This window comes from Dreissena polymorpha, chromosome 1 (genome assembly GCF_020536995.1).
Source record: "Dreissena polymorpha isolate Duluth1 chromosome 1, UMN_Dpol_1.0, whole genome shotgun sequence".
Taxonomy (NCBI): Eukaryota; Metazoa; Mollusca; class Bivalvia; order Myida; family Dreissenidae; genus Dreissena; species Dreissena polymorpha.
In genome coordinates, this window is record NC_068355.1 from 67,038,206 (window position 1) to 67,058,314 (window position 20,109).

Consider the following 20,109-nt stretch of genomic DNA (forward strand, 5'->3'; position numbering starts at 1 on the left):
TTTCCCATGCTAGTATCCAACTGAAAAATAGCGTGTTTTATGCGAATTACCTTCAACAACCTATATATAACTCAAAACTTAATATATCTAGTTATTTCTGCAGACAAATAACATATACATTTTTTTACTTTAAACCTCGTATCTGGGTCCCCATGACCCAATTATTTTTTTATATATGTATACTCTGTGATACTTTATACCGACATACCGGGTCCCTGAGATAGTGTCACTTGAAATACGAAACATTGTTTGCTAAAAAATGAGTTGGCCTTGAGCATAGTTATATCTTGCGACACTCGCATTAGAATTGTGGTTAAGATCTTCTCGACCTCAAACTTTATATATTAAATCCTCACGATCAGATTTGTTTGTATTTGTGTGGCCTATGCATGAATCGCTCTGCATGGTTTCCTTGCATAATACATTTAATAACATTTTGAGTCGAATTCATTTTACAGAGGGAATGACACAATGGTGAACTAAATATGTGTTTAATGTTATTTTAATATTTTTTTGAATTTTTGCATTATTTGACTACGTATCGTGTTATTTTCTCCTGTTGCGTGATTTTGTAGTCGCCGGAACTTTTAAAAGCACAATGTCCTTGGTTAAACAATTGAGATAATGTAGGATAGAATCATCCTTGTAGAAATCATTGAATTATATAACAGTGGTGTCCGTGTGATGCAAGCAGCTATAATGAAACAGTTGTCGCTATAACAGTTTCATTGCAAAGATACGTAAAGGTAAAACAGTTGCGGATCGTTAATGGTAAATAGATATGACAACCAAAAACAAAACATTTATAGGATTATTAAATTGAAATGAAAAATAGAAGTCAAACGAATATTTAAACGTTATAACAATATGTATTTACTTATTGTGTTTAAACCTGACGTGATGTCACCCTGGCGTGACACGAGTATAAATGTTTTTTATGATAGCTTCGAAAAGGATTTCAAAGATAATGACTAAAACACGCAGCGATTCCTAGTACAAGAAGAGTACCGCTATTAAGACCACATTGAACACTGTAAATTGCAATTTTTCAAGATTGCATGGTCCCAAAGTATTGAATAAAGAACAAAATACCCTGTTAATTATGAAGTCCGACATGCTATTAAGACCAAGCTGAAAGTAGCGGAACTTTACTGTAGTTTTATGTGCCTTCGTGGAAAATGATCCAGTCATCGATATTCGGTCCACTTCCTCATGTCCAACAGAAAGATATTCATTTCGTGCTTTGAACTATTCTGAAGATTTTAGTCATAGTTATGTCATAAATATCGAATAGGGACTTGTAAAACCAGTTTTTTAACTTGCATTATTGCTTCGCAAGAATGGACCTGTAAAAATGCTTTCAAATTAGTTAAAAGGAAGGTATTTTGAAAAAAAATCTGATTTTGTCTTATAAACAAAAAAAAAACATTGAATGTGATACATAACCCATCACAGTATCCAATAACAGACGGACGAAAAGATTTGAGTATAGCCTATAACACTTGCGACTGGGTATAATACATAAGAACCTCCAATAACTAAAGGCAGTGGCTAGTCGTACAGTCCCGTACGGCTAGACAAGAGGCTAACCGTACGGCCCCGTACGGCTAGACAATAGGCTAGCCTTACGGCGCTGTACGTATTATAGCCTTTCCTATTGAGATTGTCTAGCCGTACGGCTTATAAAGTATAGAATTGTCATTTAGTGCTGTTAATCAGTAATATGCAGCAAAGACAAATAAGCGCCCGAGCCGATTGTGACGAAGATATTTCGTACATATTTTCCTAAAATAAGGCTAGTATTCCACCAATCCGCATCCGCATCCGTATCCGCGTCAGTATCCGCAAAATCGTTATACGGACGCTATATTCCATTTATCCGCAAACGGATGCGGACGAGATAGGGACGGCATTTAGCACGATGAGAGTAGCTGTCATCTAAAAAATAAACTGAAAATCTATCGAATTCGTGAAAAAATACCCGGAATTATACAACCAACGCAGTTCTGCATATCGTGACTCTGATTATACTTTAAAGTTTAAATGTATGGAAAATCATAGCCAAGGCACTAAAAGAAGATGTTTCAGGTATTTACCATTTGTATCCTTTTACGGACAGAACGATGATTTGTACCTTATATCTACTTAAATTCACGCTTAGCAGCTTGTCCTTCATTATAATTATCTCAATAATTATAATTTTTAGTTTTATCCATATACAAAAATAAAGATACGTTCGACGTATGCGGATAAATGGAATATAGCGTCCGTATATTTTGCGGATACGGATACATTTACAGATAGATGGAATAGTAGCCCAAGAATGCTCACTTGAGCGTTCTATTGCGGACGCCTATTCGCGTGCGGATACGGATGAATGGAATAAGTGCAGTGCATTTCTACTTGTTTTATTTTTTGCGGATGCGGATATGCGGTTGCGGACAGATGGAATAGTAGCCTATAACTGAAGCATTCGTATTTTTAGTTAGTGTTCGTGTGGCGAATAAATGGTTGCAGGAATTTATCAAAGCGCTGACGTCACTGTAGGTGTTCGTTGTTGTATAAGTTTAGACGCACATCAGTTTAAAAAATTATGTTATAGCTTTTTATATTGCAAGTTTTGAATGGACACAATCCATTCAAAATTATAAAGAGTGTGTCTTAAAGCACAGGTTCAGATGGGTTTTTTTAAATCATTAATAAAAAATAAATTTTTAGCTTCGTTTTGGGAAAACAGGGCTAAATGCTTATGCATAAATTGTCATCCCAGTACAAGAGACCCTTTAAACATTATACAATACGACATGTCGTCCTTGTTTAGCGTGTTTGCATTGCACAAGCTAATCAGTATGCACAGGCTTATCTTATTTGACATGCATTAAGCCCTGTTTTCTCTGAAAGCAGCCAGTATGTGCAGATTTTCAATGATAAACACTAGACTGGCCAATATCGTCTTACAAGCTGTTAAACTCTATTACTCATATACACCAACTGCAGTGCACCAGTGAGTGGTGGACTATAAACAGGCAAATGTGGTGGTTATCTTTCCTAGCAGACGCTAGAAGAATGTGTAGTCTGCTGCAACGGACAGTGGTTGTCTTTCCATGTCATAGTTAAAGGGATCTTTTCACGGTTTGGTAAATTGACAAAATTGAAAATAGTTGTTTCAGATTCGCAAATTTTCGTTTTAGTTATGATATTTGTGAGGAATCAGTATTACTGAACATTCACCATGGTCTAATATAGCCATTATATGCATCTTTTCACGATTTAAAAACCTAAAAATTATAGAGCGTTGCAACGCGAAACGATTGAATAATTTGGAGAGTTCTGTTGTTATCGTTTAAATTTGTGAAACTACGAAGATTGCTTATATCAGGTATAGAATACACCTCTCATGTATGCTTGGCAGGATAGCTCATTAGGCTAAAGCGTTTTTTACTCCAGGATTCCGGGGGTCACTGGTTCGAGCCCTTGTACGGGCTTCTTTTTTTCCATTTTTAAATTTTATTTTTGATTTTTTTCTGGAGCGTTAAAAATCCAATGTTTACATTCATCAATATAAAGCATTTAATGACAAACTTAAAAACATGTCAAAATCTGTGAAAAGGCCCATTTAAGGCTTCTACGCACATACCGATTTGCAAAAACATTAGCGTTAGCTGACGCTCACACTAAAAATGAACCGTTAAACTAAATTTAGATTCACATCGTACATGCACGATTTACATGCTGGCGAATTCGACTGTACATACATTTTCGATTTCAGAATTTAATATCTGGCTTATTTTGCATATATCGACACATGTTCTTCTTAACTTTTATTTAAGTTTATGTTCAAATATATGTTTAATAAGTTGTTTTTTTTTTATACACATTTTATGTAAATTAATAAATATTTGAAAAAATCGTATAATCTCGCTTTAAAAATTCTTCATCTTTCACGGCTTCCTTTCATGTCATACGGTTGCTTATTTGATTCATTAATTAGTCGACGTTCCTAAGGCGTGAAAAACCTGTATTAAAGAGTTGCGGCATCGATATTTTGAAATTTAATGACGACAGCCGTCAAAGTTACGTTCTAGAAATTGACTTACACACAATTTAAATCGGTTTCTAATTTGATTCTTTGATAAGACGACTTTCCTATGTAAGGAGTGAAAACTGTTTTAATTAGTTGCGGCATCGATATTATGAAATTCAATGACGGCCAAGGTACTGCTCAGAAATGGAGTCACACAAATAATTTAATTGTCGTTCAGACAATGGATAAATATATGGTTTCATACAAGCAATATATCAGTTCACTGAAAATGGTTGTCTTTAACTTAGACAATATCCATAGGAAAGGCTATACGTACAGAGCCGTACGGCAAACCTATTGTCTACCCGTACGGGGCCGTGCGGCTAGCCTCTTGTCTAGCCGTACGACTAGCCACTGTAAAATGTATAGTTATTTCATTTTCATTTTACAAATGTCTCTAAAAATATATTTAAATTTTCTCTATCATGGAAGTGTCATTTATTCATACAACACATGACAAATTATAACAACAATATATGTTAAAATTATCTGACCCTTGTCAGACGTTTTATTATGAAACTAATAAATGATATGCATGATTGTCAGATTGTGAAATGCTCAATTCAAGTATTATACAAGAGCACCGCCTTGCGGGTGCAGACCGCTCATCTATTTTCTTTTTAAAGGTGAAGGGACTTTCATTTTCAATCACAAAAGAGGGAGGGGTGGAGTGAAGAGGGGTGTATAGTGTGGTGGTGTGGACATTTATTACATTATCTTCCAAAAATGCGGGGAAAAAAATGCAATAATAAAATAAAATCGGGGAGGAGGGGGTGGGGGATTCTTGGGTGCGATGGTTGGACGGTATTTCAAACATAAAATAATAAAAATAAATATTTTTGTTTTTTAAGTTTCACAAAAAAAATTGGGGGGGGGGGGGGTTATAGTGTGAGGGGATGGTGGTCATTTGTGAGATGATCTTAAAAAAAACACAAAAAAACAACAATAAGGGGGATTCCGGGGGGGGGGGGGGGGTTGTGGGGGGGATTCTTGGGTGCGATGGTTGGACGGTATTTCAAACATAAAATAATAAAAATAATAACCGCTTAAAAAAAATTGGGGGGTGGGGTCGGGGGTATAGTGTGAGGGTGTGGTGGTCATTTGTGAGATGATCTTAAAAAAAAAAAAATTAAGGGGGGGGGAGGGGGGCAGGGCACGGGGAATGGTTTGGGTGGAGTCTATTGTGGTATGTCAGGTAAGAGTAGTTTTGTAAAAGTATCAATCAAATCTAATCATAAATAAAGAAGTTATGGCATTTTTTGCAAAATTTAATAATTTGACCTTGAGAGTCAAGGTCATTCAAAGGTCAAGGTAAAATTCAACTTGCCAGGTACAGTAACCTCATGATAGCATGAAAGTATTTGAAGTTTGAAAGCAATAGCCTTGATACTTTAGAAGTAAAGTGGATCAAAACACAAAATTTAACCATATATTCAAAGTTACTAAGTCAAAAAAGGGCCATAATTCCGTAAAATGACAACAAGAGTTATGCAACTTGTCCTTTTACTGTACCATTATGATAGTATGCGAGTGTTCGAAGTACGAAAGCAATATTTATGATAGTTTAGGGGTAAAGTGGACCAAAACACAAAACTTAACAAAATTTTCAATTTTCTAAGTATAAAGGGCCCATAATTCCGTCCAAATGCCAGTCAGAGTTACATAACTTTGCCTGCACAGTCCCCTTATGATAGTTAGTAAGTGTTGCAAGTATGAAAGCAATAGCTTTGATACTTAAGGAATAAAATGGACCTAAACACAAAACTTAACCAAAATTTTCAATTTTCTAAGTATAAAAAGGGCACATAATTCTGTCAAAATGCACGCCAGAGTTATCTTACTTGGCCTGCCCAATCCCCTCATGATAGTAAGTAAGTGTACCAAGTTTGAATGCAATAGCATTGATACTTTCTGAGAAAAGTGGACCTAAACGCAAAACTTAACCGGACACCAACGCCGACGCCAAGGTGATGACAATAGCTCATAATTTTTTTTTCAAAAATAGATGAGCTAATAAGAGATAAATGGTGACGGACCCATGACAAACAAATAACTGGAGATAGTAGTAACAATCCATCATAAGTTGCAGTACGAACTAAATGATTATCATGAAAATAAAAACTGATTTAACAAGCAAATTCGTTGAATTGATATCCCCCGCCATTATACTTCTGGATACAAGTTACGGCTCTGGACACACAAAAAAAGCATTTTTTCAAATACAAAGGGTCATAACTCCGCTATTATTCAAGGATGTACAATGCCATTTGGCGTGCATCATCCTCTTATCCATATATATACTCATACCAAGTTTCAATGAAATCTGCCAAAGCACTTCCAAGATATGGTTCCGGACACAAAAGTGCCAGACGGACAGACGGAAAGACGGACAACGCCAAATTAATATCCCTCCGCTGTTGGCGGGGGATCACAAAAATTAAGCAAAATTAATTACATACGCAACAAGATGCGTTTGTGAAACCCATGTCCCCGTATATAACGTTTGACCTTGAAGGATGACCTTGACCCTTCACCACTCAAAATGTGCAGCTCCATGAGATACACATGCATGTCAAATATAAAATTGCTAGCTTCAATATTGCAGAAGTAACATAACATGAGCAATTTTGACCCATATATTTGACCTTGAAGGATGACCTTGACCTTTCACCACTCAAAATGTGCAGCTCTATGAGATACATATGCATGCCAAATATCAAGTTACTATCTTTAATAGTGCAAAAGTATTCATAAAATAAGCGATTTGGGCCACATATATTTAACCTCTGACCTTGAAGGATGACTTTGACCTTTCAACACTCAAAATTTGCAGCTCCATGAGATACACATGCATGCCAAATTTCAAGTTGCTATCTTCAATATTGCAAAAGTATTAATAAAATAAGCGATTTGGGCCACATATATTTGACCTCTGACCTTGAAGGATGACCGTGACCTTTCACCACTCAAAATGTGCAGCTCAATGAGATACACATGCTTGCCAAATATCAAGTTGCTATCTTCAATATTGCAAAAGTATTCATAAAATGAGCGATTTTGGCCACATATATTTGACCTCTGACCTTGAAGGATGACCTTGACCTTTCACCAATCAAAATGTGCAGCTTCATGAGATGCATTTGCATGCCAAATATCAAGTTGCTATCTTCAATATTGCAAAAGTTATTGCAAAATGTTAAAGTTGGCGTAAACAGATCAACCAACCAACCAACCAACAGACAGGACAAAAACAATATGTCCCCCACTACTATAGTGAGGGACATAAAAATAGACTGAACCTTCAAGCAAACCCCATATTTACATAGAACAATGTCTGAATCGACATAAATTTGGACAAAAAACATGCATTACCCTGGATATGAAGCACAGACCTTTTGATTGCAAACAACAGTCTTACTAAGACATTTCAGAAAATTACACGTTGCCAGCAAAGTACATTTTAAAATCAGATATGCAATGTCATGTCCTTACCAAATTGTAATAGAACTGTTTTCACTTCGAGTTTGCAAACAGCCTTAAAATATAAACTAAACACTAGAAAAGAATCTTTCAGGAGATAAAAGTGCACTTACAAAATCAAAGTCTTTCATTTTGAAAACCAATAGACAGAATTAAAACATAAAAATTATGCAATCTTCATTACACGGATCAACACCATTAAAACATTTTAAAATCATACACTTTGCATAAAATTCAAAGCTTGATATCTCAAACTTATCCACAATATTGAAAGATATTAAGAATCTTACAATCTGCATCATATTTAAAGCTCAATGTCTTATAAAACTGATTGACGAAACTGCAACATTTTACAAATTATTTAATCTACAAAAAATGTAAAACTTCACATTTCAAAATTCAACTGACAGCATTGACACATATTTAGAATCATACAAAGTTAAAGCTTTAAATGTCAACTTGAAATACACATCCAAGATATCATTTAAACTAATATACTGACAAAGTTTCAAGAAGATTTATAAGTTCATATAAGGAAAAATGCCCCGCCCACTGGTGGCCATGTTTTTTCTTAGCAACTGGAACCAATTTCAAACTTGTCCAAATATCATTGGGACAAATCTTCTGACAAAGTGTCATGATGATCGTACAATAAATATGGCTTCTAGAGTTTTAACAGGGTTTTACTTTAGCCATATAAGGAAAAATGACACGCCCCCCTTAGCGGCCATGTTTTTCCACCAACTAGAACCATTTTTGAACTCATCCAAGATATCATTAGGACAAATCATCTGACCAAGTTTCATAATAATCGGAAAATAAATGTGGCCTACAGAGTGTTAACAATGTTTTAGTAAAGCATGATACATAACCATATTAGGAAAAATGCCCCGCCCCCTGGTGGCCATGTTTTTTAAGCAAACAAAACTATTTTTGAACTAATCCAAGATATCATTAGGACAAATCTTCTGACCAAGTTTCATGAAGATAAGAAAATAAATGTGGCCTCTAGAGTGTTAACAAAGTTTTACTATAGCCATATAAGGTAAAATGCCCCACCCCCTGGCGGACATGTTTTTCAACCAACCAGCATCATTTTTTAACTTGTCCACGATATTTTTTGGGATGAATATTCTGACCAAGTTTCATGAAGATCGGAAAATAAATGTGGCCTCAAGAGTGTTAACAAGATTTTACAATAGCCATTTTTATAAGGAAAAATGCCCCGCCCCATGGCAGCCATGTTTTTCAAGCAAACATAATAATTTTCAAACCCATCCAAGATATTAATGAGACAAATATTCTGACCAAATTTCATGAAGATTGGACAATAAATGTGGCCTCTAGAGTGTTCACAACGTTTTACTATAGCCATATAAGGAAAAATGCCCCGCCCTTTGGCAGCCATGTTTTTCAAGCAAACGTAACCATTTTCAGCTCGTCTAAGATATCATTGAGACCAAACTTCTGACCAAATTTCATGAAGAATGGACAATAATGTGGCCTCTAGAGTGTTAGCAATGTTTAACTAAAGACATATAAGAAAAAACTCCCCCGCCCCTTGGCGGCCATGTTTTTTCACTGATCTGGACCATTTTCGAACTCGTCCAAAATATAAATAAAACCAATGTTTTGATTAAGTTTCATGATGATAAGGCAAACATTTTGACTTCTAAAGTGTTCACAAGGTTTCTCTATAGCCATATAAGGAAATTTTTTTACTGCCCCGCCCCTGGCGGCCATGTTTTTCAACGGACCGGAACCAATTTTTAACTCAACCAAAATATCATTTAGACAAACATTTTGACAAAGTTACATGAAGATTGGACTTGTACAGTGTTCACAAGTTTTTTTGTTGTTTTTTTTACCTAGTGACCTAATTTTGACCCAGCATGACCCAGTTTCGAACTCAGTCGAGGTATCAATGTGACAAATGTTCTGCAAAATTTCATGAAGATCAGACAATAAATGTGGAATCTAGAGTGTTCACAAGGCAAAATGTTGACGACATACAACGCACAAAGGCAATCACAAAAGCTCACCATGAGCATGTTGCACTCAGGTGAGCTCAAAAGTTATGGCACAATTTTAAAGTTTTCAGACGGACGGACAAAAGCAATATATTTAACATTTAACCTTGAAGAATTACCTTGACCTTCACTTTTCACCACTCAATATGTGCAGCTTCACAAGATGCACATGCATGCCAACTGGAGCTTTGTCTGTTACCCCCACATACCGCATTGATTGATTGATTATTTTGTATGCTGTCTTCACAAAACAAGATAATACAATTTATGGCGATTTTTTTAAGAATCATTATGCCATTATCATTTATAGCCATTTTGACCTTTGAACTCTTGAATTCTTTCACATGACAAGCCTTCCAATGACTTTGAACAAAATTGATGTACAGTCATTTTAAAATCTTACAATGAATGACATATTATGGCCCAGACAAGATAATTTATTGCCATTTTTGACCTTTGAACTAAAACTACGAACTTGACCTTGGAGATATCGACATAATTCTTTCGCGCGACACACCGTCAAATGATGGTGAACAAAAGAGCCAACGATTTTAAAATCGCACAATAAACAACATAGTTATTGCCCAGACAAGCTCAATTATGGCCATTTTTTACCTTTAAACTCAAATTGTGCCCTTGTTCTTGGAAATATCGACGTAATTCTTTCGCCCGACACACTGTTCAATGATGGTGAACAAATGTGCCAAATGATTTTAAAATCTCACAATAAAAAACAAAGCTATGGGCCCGGACAAGCATTTGACCTTTGAACTCCCAAGTGTGACCTTGACCTTTGAGATATTGACGTAATTTTTTTTAACGCGACACACCGTTCCATGATGGTGAACAAATGTACCGAGTCATTTAAAAATGTAACAATAAATGACATAGCTATGGTCCGTACAAACTTACAGTTTTAAAACATACTAAGTGACCCCATGACCTAGTTTTTGACCTGGCATGACCCATATTCAAACTGACCTAGACATTATCTACATACAACTACTGACCAAGTTTGGTGAAGATCGGATGAAATATCGGGACAGACCGACAAACGTGACTCCTATATAGCCCCCATTACCAATTGTAATAGGGGTATAAATATCAAGTTGCTATGTTCAATATTGAAAAAGTTATGGCCATATAAGTTTTCGGCCAGATGGACAGACTGACTGACTGACGGACAGTTCAACGCTATATGCCACCCTACCAGGGGCATAAACATATTCCACAGTTCAACAATTCTTTTTCCATTTTTGTTTTTTCATAATAATGTTATGGACCCTTGCCCTTATCTGGGCCACTGTTCTTCCGGTAAGTATTTTTAGGGACCCCATTATTTTTGAGCCAGATGGCATTATTTTTTCTCTTAATTCATCTCTAAAAAAGTTCATGAAACATATGTTCTCTTCGCTGGCCCACTTTCGTTTCATTCCTTTTCTTGTCCCTGTCCCTAAAACAAGAATAGATATAAAAAATAAAATAGCAATGAGTATCATGTCAGTGTTTTTTTCAGTTTTGGGGGAAAGGGGTCGGGTCCCCTGAGAGGGGGATAATTCACGCATAAAAGGGGAAATTTCAATTCTAAGCAAGTAACATACAAAATCAAGTTGTAACACCATAATTCACCTACACAGAGCGAAAAACATTATTCCAACTTTTTTTGTCATCAACATGTTATGTTTATGTTCAAAGATCAACATTTTTTGGCTTTCTGTGAATTATTTAAACGAGGTATTGATTAAAATTGAACTACACTTCCAAGAGGGGAAATTTTCAAATATTTTTTGGAAAATATACACTCTAAGCAGCAAACTCATTTGGTCAGTGACTGTAAGCCGTTTATTTTGTTGACTTTTCTACTGAATTGATCCTTGCACACAAAGTATCAACATAACAAGTCAGTGTTCTGCCGTGGATGCGCCCTTGTGTTATTGTCGCAAAAAACAAATATTTGTCCCCACCCGTTTTCTGTATATGGGTCCGCGGGCGCACATGAATTAGAAATAAAAACTAATCGATTCAATTTGTAAGTCGGTAAAGTAATCGAGTGAATGTGTAACCAGAACAAACTATTTCATTGTACATAACTCATTTCGCAGCCAATGGTTAATTTATTTAATATTAACACTCTATTTCATTGGTAAGTTGAGATTATAACAACCAATCAGATATCAAGGAAATTTCCGAAACTATCAAAATGGCTTAAAGTGACAGGCCAGAGAAAAAAAATCCATTTATTTTTTTTCCTCCGGCAAGTAAAATTAGAAAATGGGAAGACTCTGTTGGGTTGTTAACCCAACAGAGTCTTCCCAAGTCCCTACATTGTTTAGCAATTACGAAAAAGTCTGCCCTTAAACGTACATTACAAGAAAATTGGCTTCAAAAATGTCCTTGGTCACTGTTTGACAACAACAAAATGACATGCAGATTGTGCATAAAGCAAAAAGAAAACGCCTTTACTATCGGTATTTCTAATTATCGAACAAGTACTTTGACATGCCATGCGGAGTCCAATGACCATAAATCTGTTCAAAGTTTTGTAAATATGTTGACAACTGTTTGACAGTGTTAAAAAGTTGTTTGAATGTTCCAGTTTTAATAACAATGTTACAACCTGACTGTTAGAAGTTTTAAGCAAGTTTAATCAAGTTAAAGGTTATTAGTTTCCACACATTTAATTCTGCTACAAAATATTTCTGTGTCCCCCATATTTTTTCTTTTTGTCCCCACTTTTGTAATCCTAAAGGGTCCCCAACAGTAAAATTTCACGGCAGAACACCGCAAGTGATACAATGATTGAATATTGTAGAGCAAGGTTTTCCTGATAAAAATGCACAAAACCTGAACATGTTAGGAGGTAAAATGAACTGAAACTGTTTTAACACCAGTTTAAAACAATTTTCACACATATAAGAACTGACAGTTCGCAGAACTATCATTTCTTGGAAGAACAAGTACTTAACATTAACTTCCATAGCAAACTGCCTACTTTGTACTTTACAAGGACTTTTACAAGCACATTGTTGTAACCCTGTAGATCACAGAGGAGGTCGTCTAGAGCATCACACTTGACTTGGACTACTCATTTACTTTAATACAGTCATGACATAAGACTCTGTCACATAATGATAGAAAATGCAGAGAAACCCGTCTTCAAATTTAGTTCATACCTTGAGGATTTGGCTGCCTCATTTCATCATGGGTCAGACTGGCTGGCCCTTCACTGGCAGCAGTTGACATGGACTCTGAAAGAACCAAAGTGAAACCTGTAGATTGCATATGATAAGCACAGTCAACACTGGCATGTTGTATCACGAGAGGCTCTGACTCCTGTACAGATTCTAGACTGTGGGTGTCTTCAACAGTTGCCTCAATGACTGTAAACATATAATGTCAACAGTGGGGTCTTGTATGTCTATTATTCATTGGTGGGTCTTGCTGAAATCTATAGAAAACATGCATGCCCCCCATATGGCCTGTCCGTTGTAGTGGCAGCCATTGTGTGAATACGTTTTTTGTCACTGTGACCTTGACCTTTGACCTAGTGACCTGAAATCAATAGGGGTCATCTGCAAGTCACGATCAATGTACATATGAAGTGTCATGATCCCTAGGCAAAAGCGTTCTTGAGTTATAATCCGAAAATCATTTTACTATTTCGGGTCACCGTGACCTTGACCTTGTGACCTCAAAATCAATAGGGGTCATCTGCGAGTCATGATCAAACTACCTATGAAGTTTCATGATCCTAGGCGTATGCGTTCTTGAGTTATAATCCAGAAACCATTGTACAATTTCGGGTCACCTTGACCTTTGACCTCAAAATCAAAAGGGGTCATCTGCAAGTCATGATCAATGTACCTATGAAGTTTCATGATCCTAGGCCCAAGCGTTCTTGAGTTATCGTCTGACGACCACCTGGTGGACAGACGGACCGATTGACATGAGCAAAGCAATATCCCCCCTCTTCTTCGAAGGGGGGCATAAATATATATTGGCTTGGACAACAGAAAATTGTACTAGAATATATAGTCTACAGTTGGGTCATGTCTTTATCATCAATAGGTGGGCCTTTATTATATGATAATAGAAATACCATGGGTCAGACTGGCTGGCTCTTCACTTGGCTCCCTCCTATCATGGGTCAGACTGGCTGGCTCTTCACTTGGCTCCCTCCTATCATGGGTCAGACTGCCTGGCTCTTCACTGTCAGCAGTTGACATGGACTCTGAAAGAACCAAAGTGAAACCTGTAGATTGCATATGATCAGCACAGTTAACACTGGCCTGTTGTATCATGAGAGGCTCTGACTCCTGTATAGATTCTAGACTGTGGGGTGTCTTTAACAGTTGCCTCAATGCCTTATAAACATATAATGTCAACAGTGGGGTCTTGTATGTCTATTATCCATTGGTGGGTCTTGCTGAAATCTATAGAAAACATGCATGCCCCCCATATGGGCTGTCCGTTGTAGTGGAAGCCATTGTGTGAATACGTTTTTTGTCACTGTGACCTTGACCTTTGACCTAGTGACCTGAAAATCAATAGGGGTTATCTGGCGAGTCACGATCAATGTACTAATGAAGTGTCATGATCCTAGGCAAAAGGTTTCTTGAGTTATCATCCGAAAACCATTTAACTATTTCGGGTCACCGTGACCTTGACCTCAAAATCAATAGGGGTCATCTGCGAGTAATGATCAATCTACCCATGAAGTTTCATGATCCTAGCCGTATGCGTTCTTGAGTTATCATCCGGAAACCATTTTACTATTTCTGGTCACCTTGACCTTTGACCTAGTGACCTCAAAATCTGTAGGGGTCATCTGCGAGTCATGATCAATCTACCCATGAAGTTTCATGATCCTAGGCGTATGCGTTCTTGAGTTATCATCCAGAAACCATTTTACTATTTTAGGGTCACTGTGACCTTGACCTTTGACCTAGTGACCTCAAAATCCAATAGGGGTCATCTGCAAGTCATGATCAATGTACCTATGAAGTTTCATGATCCTAGCCCCAAGCGTTCTTGAGTTATCATCCGGAAACCACCTGGTGGACGGACCGACCGACAGACCGACATGTGCAAAGCAAAATACCCCCTCTTCTTCGAAGGGTGGCATAAATATATATTTGCTTGGACAATGGAAAATTGTACTAGAATATATAGTCTACACTTGGTCTTGTCTTTATCATCAATAGGTGAGCCTTTATTATATGATAACAGAAATAACAAAGGAAATGTTTTGTTTTCCAAAGCACTTCTAAAGTGTTTTTTTTATGCTTTCGGTTTAAGGTATGAGATGTACACAAAATAACAACACACATATCCCCCATAAAATATGTTATAAGACCTGCTTACAATTTAAATCAGAAAATCTTCATACTTGCAAGTTAAGTTATTTATCCTTTAAATCATTAAAATAAACTCGAAACAGAAATGTCTCATTGAGGCATATAAACTATTTCATAAGGTGTCCAAATCTTAAGGTATTCCTTATACTTCTTTTTTTTTTTTAATGGCTACCATAACAATGACTCTGTTATGGACCACTTTCATAATACAAATGAACAGTGGCCAATGATTATTCTGGGTATAAATAACTATTTTACCTTCTTGATGGCCATCTTCGTCTTCAATTGGAAGAGGTAAATCTGTAAAAAATGATTTTTTATTTTAGAAATAACTAGTTATAGAAAAAAAATAACCAGAAGTCACTCTTGATATGACAGTAAATATTTTTCAATACTTCAAGGTTGTTTAAAAAGTATTTGTTGCATTAGCATTTCTTGAGAGGATAAACAATTTTCAAGGCACATAAAATAGGTTTGCCTATTTTTACCACGTAATTTTAGACTTATTGAATTAACGTGGCCCAAAACAAGGGCCCCGCCTTTCAAACAATGTTTTACATCGTTTGTCTGTTCTCAAGCGCTCTGTTTTGTTCTGAAGAATGATCATTCAGTCGAATTTACTGACAGCCATAGGAGAGAAAGTATCAAAAATTCTCCATCCCAATTCAAGTAAAATGAATTATATAATAAAATTCTTATAATCAAACCTTCTACTACTATGTCCTTCATCTGCCTTCCCTTCCACTCATTGACTTTACCATTTTCAAACAGCATACAACATCAGGGCAACCTATAAATGTCAAGACGACCATAATATTCCAGTGTCACAATACTTCCATCATAACAACGACAATATATTGCAATACGGTTTTGGCGTATTGTTGCAGCACTATGAGATACGCATGTAATCCAAATATCAAGTTGCTGTTTTCAATATTTCAAAAGTTATGATCAAACGTTTAAGTTTTGGTAAAAGTTTTGGGACACACACACACCGTGGACACGCACACACCATACAAAGAAAGACAAGCCAAAAACAATATACCCCCGTTCATTCGATCCAGGGGGCATAAAAGGCCCATTAATGCAAAGCATACTAGTCAAAGTAGTCAACATCAGATATGGTCTTACTATGGCTGCCTGTTAAATTATTCTTCTTTTAGCCCTCTTAGTTACAATATAGCATTTAGTTTTTCAAATATATGTGTATGGAAAATTTAAAGATTTTTATTAATGAATATATACCTTTGAGAGTTCCATGGTACTGGAAGACAACTGATAATATTCCTTGTGTGTCTTCACATCATGTCCCAGATGCTTTGCAAGCAATTTTAGTTCACCATGAGTCATGTCAAGAATCTACAAAGCATGTTAATTCTTGATTATATTCACAAAATATGCAGTCATCATTCCAGTTTGCTGCCAATTTAACAAATTTTGTTTGCATCTTCTACAGAAAAGATGTACACAAGAAAGCTTTTATCTGTATAGTTGTAGTCATTATGGTGCTCCAAATTCTTGTAATCACACCATGCATTTACAGAGTCAAAATTTTGTAATGTTTAATTCTGAAAAAGCCAACACGTGGTTTGGTATTTACATGATCCGCCATTTTGCAAATAGCTACTTCCTGTATATATGCCAAAATTTATGTTAAATATAACAATTGGGTCTAACAATTAAATCAATTATTGGGTTCTCACAGATAACCATTTTCTGTCATACAAAAGCTGCCCAAAATCAAAGGTCTCCATAAAAGTTTTTATTATAATTTATTCACAAATTGATGGCAAGCAAAATCAACATAATTACTTATTCCTGTATAAAAGCCGAAGTATACATGTATGTATGTATGCCATTAAACGGGAAGAGAATGTAGTATAATTGCTGAAAGTCTAAATAAATATTGTGGCCATAATAAAGAAACCTTCAGGTCACAATATCTCATCTGTACAGGGATATGAAACAAAGACCATAATTCTTAAATGGCCTTTTAAACAATCCAATATTTGCACAACTAGACTTTAGAAGTAATTGTGAAACGATTGTGTACCAGTTTGTAAATAAAAATAAGTACTGAATTATAAATAGAAAGTTCAATATTGAACCTTGAATGTTTCAAGAAATGATTTTTTATTTGACAAGGATAACACATTGCATACATTTAATATGGCCATATTCGAACCAAAGCAAATACATACATATAAAACAACATAACAATTTCTTGATTTAACAGCAAAGTTTAATATAAATAACAAATCTATGTATCAAAGACTAAAGTAAACAAAAGGACTGCAATGGTCGCTCAAGGTATATTGACAGCAAGTAAGAAATGCTGAACCAATGATTGGCAAATCACCATGACAAAGTAACCTTGGAACTTTTGAAGAATGTCAAATATTTAGCTGCTGGGCTGTGTTGTATTTAAGGCGGTAGGTTTCATAAGAAGGTATACCATTTAACTCTATGCTTTACTTGTGACCAAAGAGGCAGGCAAACTTTGACTCCAGGGGCATAATTTGAACAATCTTGGTAGTGGACAACTCAGTAATTACAAACCAAATACCATTCTCTGGACCTTGTGGTTTCAGACACGATTATACATTTTATTACTATATACCTCAGGCTCCTATGAACCAGTGAGGATTTTTAAGTGGTTTTCACTATCAGTCTGTCTACCCATTTTTACCTGTTTCTAACTGTCCTAGTTAAGGTTTAAAACTATAATTTGTTCAGTTCAAAGTGCTTCAATATGCTGCATAACCTAAGGTTTTAGGGTATAATTACCTGTGACACTGTAGCAATGTATTTTCTCAATAAGGGTTGTGTTATCCTTTCAGGCCTCTGCAGTCCGGGCATCTCGAACCCAATTCATGCATAGCTCGACTGCCAGATAATGGAGTAAGAAGAGCATTTAATCTGGAGAAAAGATAGGGATTGTCTCTTGGAACTGATACCAATGAACACTTCTTGTCTCCACCAGGACATTTATAGCTGATTTTACATCTGGAGTTAATAATATACATGCTGTCAATTCTTCTTTGATTTTCCACGCACTTCAAGCATGTCCATTCTGAAAATATTTCATAAATAAAAAAACATTAGGCACAAAGTGACTTCCCAAACAGATACACAAAAAGTGACTTTTAACATGTTTTTCTATATTTAACCTTGTGACCTAGTTTTTGAGCTCATATGACCCAGCTTCAATCTCTGGCAAAATTTCATTGTGACAAATGTTCTGACCAAGTTTCATGAAGATTGGCCAATAAATGTGGCTAATATAGTGTCAACAAGTTTTCACTAAAGCCATATAAGGACAACTGCCCCCCCCCCCTGGCGGCCATGTTTTCAAACAAACCATAACCATTTTCAAACTCACTCAAGCTATTGTTAGAACAAATGTTCAGATCAGTGGCCATGTTTTTCATTCAACTGGAACCATTTTCGAACTCGTCCAAGATATTATTGGGACACATGTTTTGACCAAGTTTCATGAAGATTGGACTAAAAATGTGACTTCTAAAGTGTTAACAAGGTTTTACTATAGCCTATAAGGGAAAACTGCCACGCCCCCTGGGCGGCCATTGTTTTTCAACCAACCGGAACCATTTTCTCACTCGTCCAAGATATTATTGGCACACATGTTCTTACAAAGTTTCATGAAGATGGACTAAAAAATTTGACTTCTAGAGGTTTAACAAGGTTTTACTATAGCCATATAAGAAAACTGCCACGCCCCCTGGCGGCCATGTTTTTTTAACCAACCGGAAAACATTTTCGAACTCGTCCAAGATATTATTGGGACACCATGTTCTGCAAAGTTTCATGAGATTGGACAATAATGTGACTTCTAGAGTGTTAACAAGGTTTTACTATAGCAACTACTGCACGCCCCCTGGCGGCCATGTTTTCAATCAACCGGAACCATTTTCGAACTCGTCCGAGAGTATTATTGGGACACATGTTCTGAGTAAGTTTCGTGATGATTGGACAATAAATGTGGCCTCTAGAGTGCTAACAAGGTAAATGTTGACGACGCACGACGGACCAAAAGGCGTTCACAATAGCTCACCATGGAGCAACGTTGTGCTCAGGGTGAGCTAAAAACAACAAGAAATCTGTGTTTCAAATGCAAACAAAAACCAAAACAACATATCAGGGTTGTCAATTGGCTAAATCTAAAATCCTTAAAATAGGCATTTCGTTTTGGGGCCAGAGCAAAAGAGGGTAATAATTCATGTAACTTTGTTTACAATTGTATATAACTTTGTAAACAATATGTTAAAGTAAAATAATTGTGTTTAAGATGACATTTTGTGATAATTATCTTAAAATTCAGTAAAAAATCCTCTGATTTATATCAATATCAAAATTGGTCCTTAAGGGCCAAAATCCTGATTTCAGGCGTAATCCTGAACTTCGACGCCTCTGCATATTTAAGGTCAAAAACACAATTATGCAAAACTAAATATCTAGATACATATTTAAGTTCTAGGATGCTTATACAATGAAGACAAACTTGCCTTTTTGCAAACTCTCTCTCAGTGTCAGACAATGAGGCACGAAACTCTTCAGTCCCCGTCCACTCTGGTCTGTTCTGGTATGCTCCAGGAGCATGTCTTCAACTTCTGCAATTCTTCTTTTGTGAAAATGTACAGTCTGCACATAGTCGCCTTTGCCAGTCTAGTCCAACTTCCAGGATTAGGACAAGCACGAAGAACTCTGACTTCATTCTCTATGATCTGTTTTATATAATCCCTGAACTTGACAAGATCATCGGTTTCTGGTATGCACGTTAATTTGTTCATATCACGAACAGTTTTCTGTCTTGTCATTGGAGCATTTACTCGATATTTCCATTCTGCATCAAACAACACTTTGAACAGTCTTGTTTCCTCTGCCCATTTCATTTGAATTGCGTCTTACAGAATAGCCATTTTTAATCATTATACAATGACCAAGCAGATGACCCATTTTGTTAGCAACGGTGACACTGTTATGCGACAGACTCAAGGTGCTATTAACAACCAGGTCAAAGTTATCTTTACAAAGAAGCTTGTTCAAGCTGACCATTGGCAGATTGCTCACTGCTTTTATCACTAGACGAGCCAAGGTCCTAGCATTTGGCTAATCCTATGCATATCATTTTTTTCTG

The 20,109-nt window shown here is 36.3% G+C and overlaps 1 protein-coding gene and 1 long non-coding RNA gene across 2 annotated transcripts; both read right to left on the bottom strand.

Moving 5' to 3' along the window:
• Positions 1-10,343: 10,343 nt before the first annotated feature.
• LOC127833514 (uncharacterized) lies at positions 10,344-15,712 on the bottom strand. Its single transcript, XM_052358808.1, has 5 exons — positions 15,659-15,712; positions 15,210-15,251; positions 13,694-13,825; positions 12,768-12,842; positions 10,344-11,047 (listed from the first exon to the last, which is right to left on the bottom strand). The coding sequence occupies exons 1-5, from the start codon at positions 15,678-15,680 to the stop codon at positions 10,830-10,832; spliced, it is 489 nt and encodes a 162-aa protein (XP_052214768.1). The 5' UTR covers positions 15,681-15,712; the 3' UTR covers positions 10,344-10,829.
• Positions 15,713-15,717: 5 nt separating this feature from the next.
• LOC127833521 (uncharacterized) lies at positions 15,718-17,779 on the bottom strand. Its single transcript, XR_008027456.1, has 3 exons — positions 17,739-17,779; positions 16,197-16,310; positions 15,718-15,741 (listed from the first exon to the last, which is right to left on the bottom strand). It is a non-coding gene; the product is annotated as an uncharacterized LOC127833521 (long non-coding RNA).
• Positions 17,780-20,109: the final 2,330 nt, after the last annotated feature.

Excerpts from the sequence above, each read along its gene's own strand:
- LOC127833514 (XM_052358808.1), bottom strand. The coding sequence starts at position 15,680 with ATGAAGGACATAGTAGTAGAAG. Across the intron at positions 15,252-15,658 it reads GAAGGACATAGTAGTAGAAG|ATTTACCTCTTCCAATTGAA; the intron begins GTTTGATTATAA and ends CATTTTTTACAG. Across the intron at positions 13,826-15,209 it reads CGAAGATGGCCATCAAGAAG|AGTCCATGTCAACTGCTGAC; the intron begins GTAAAATAGTTA and ends TGGTTCTTTCAG.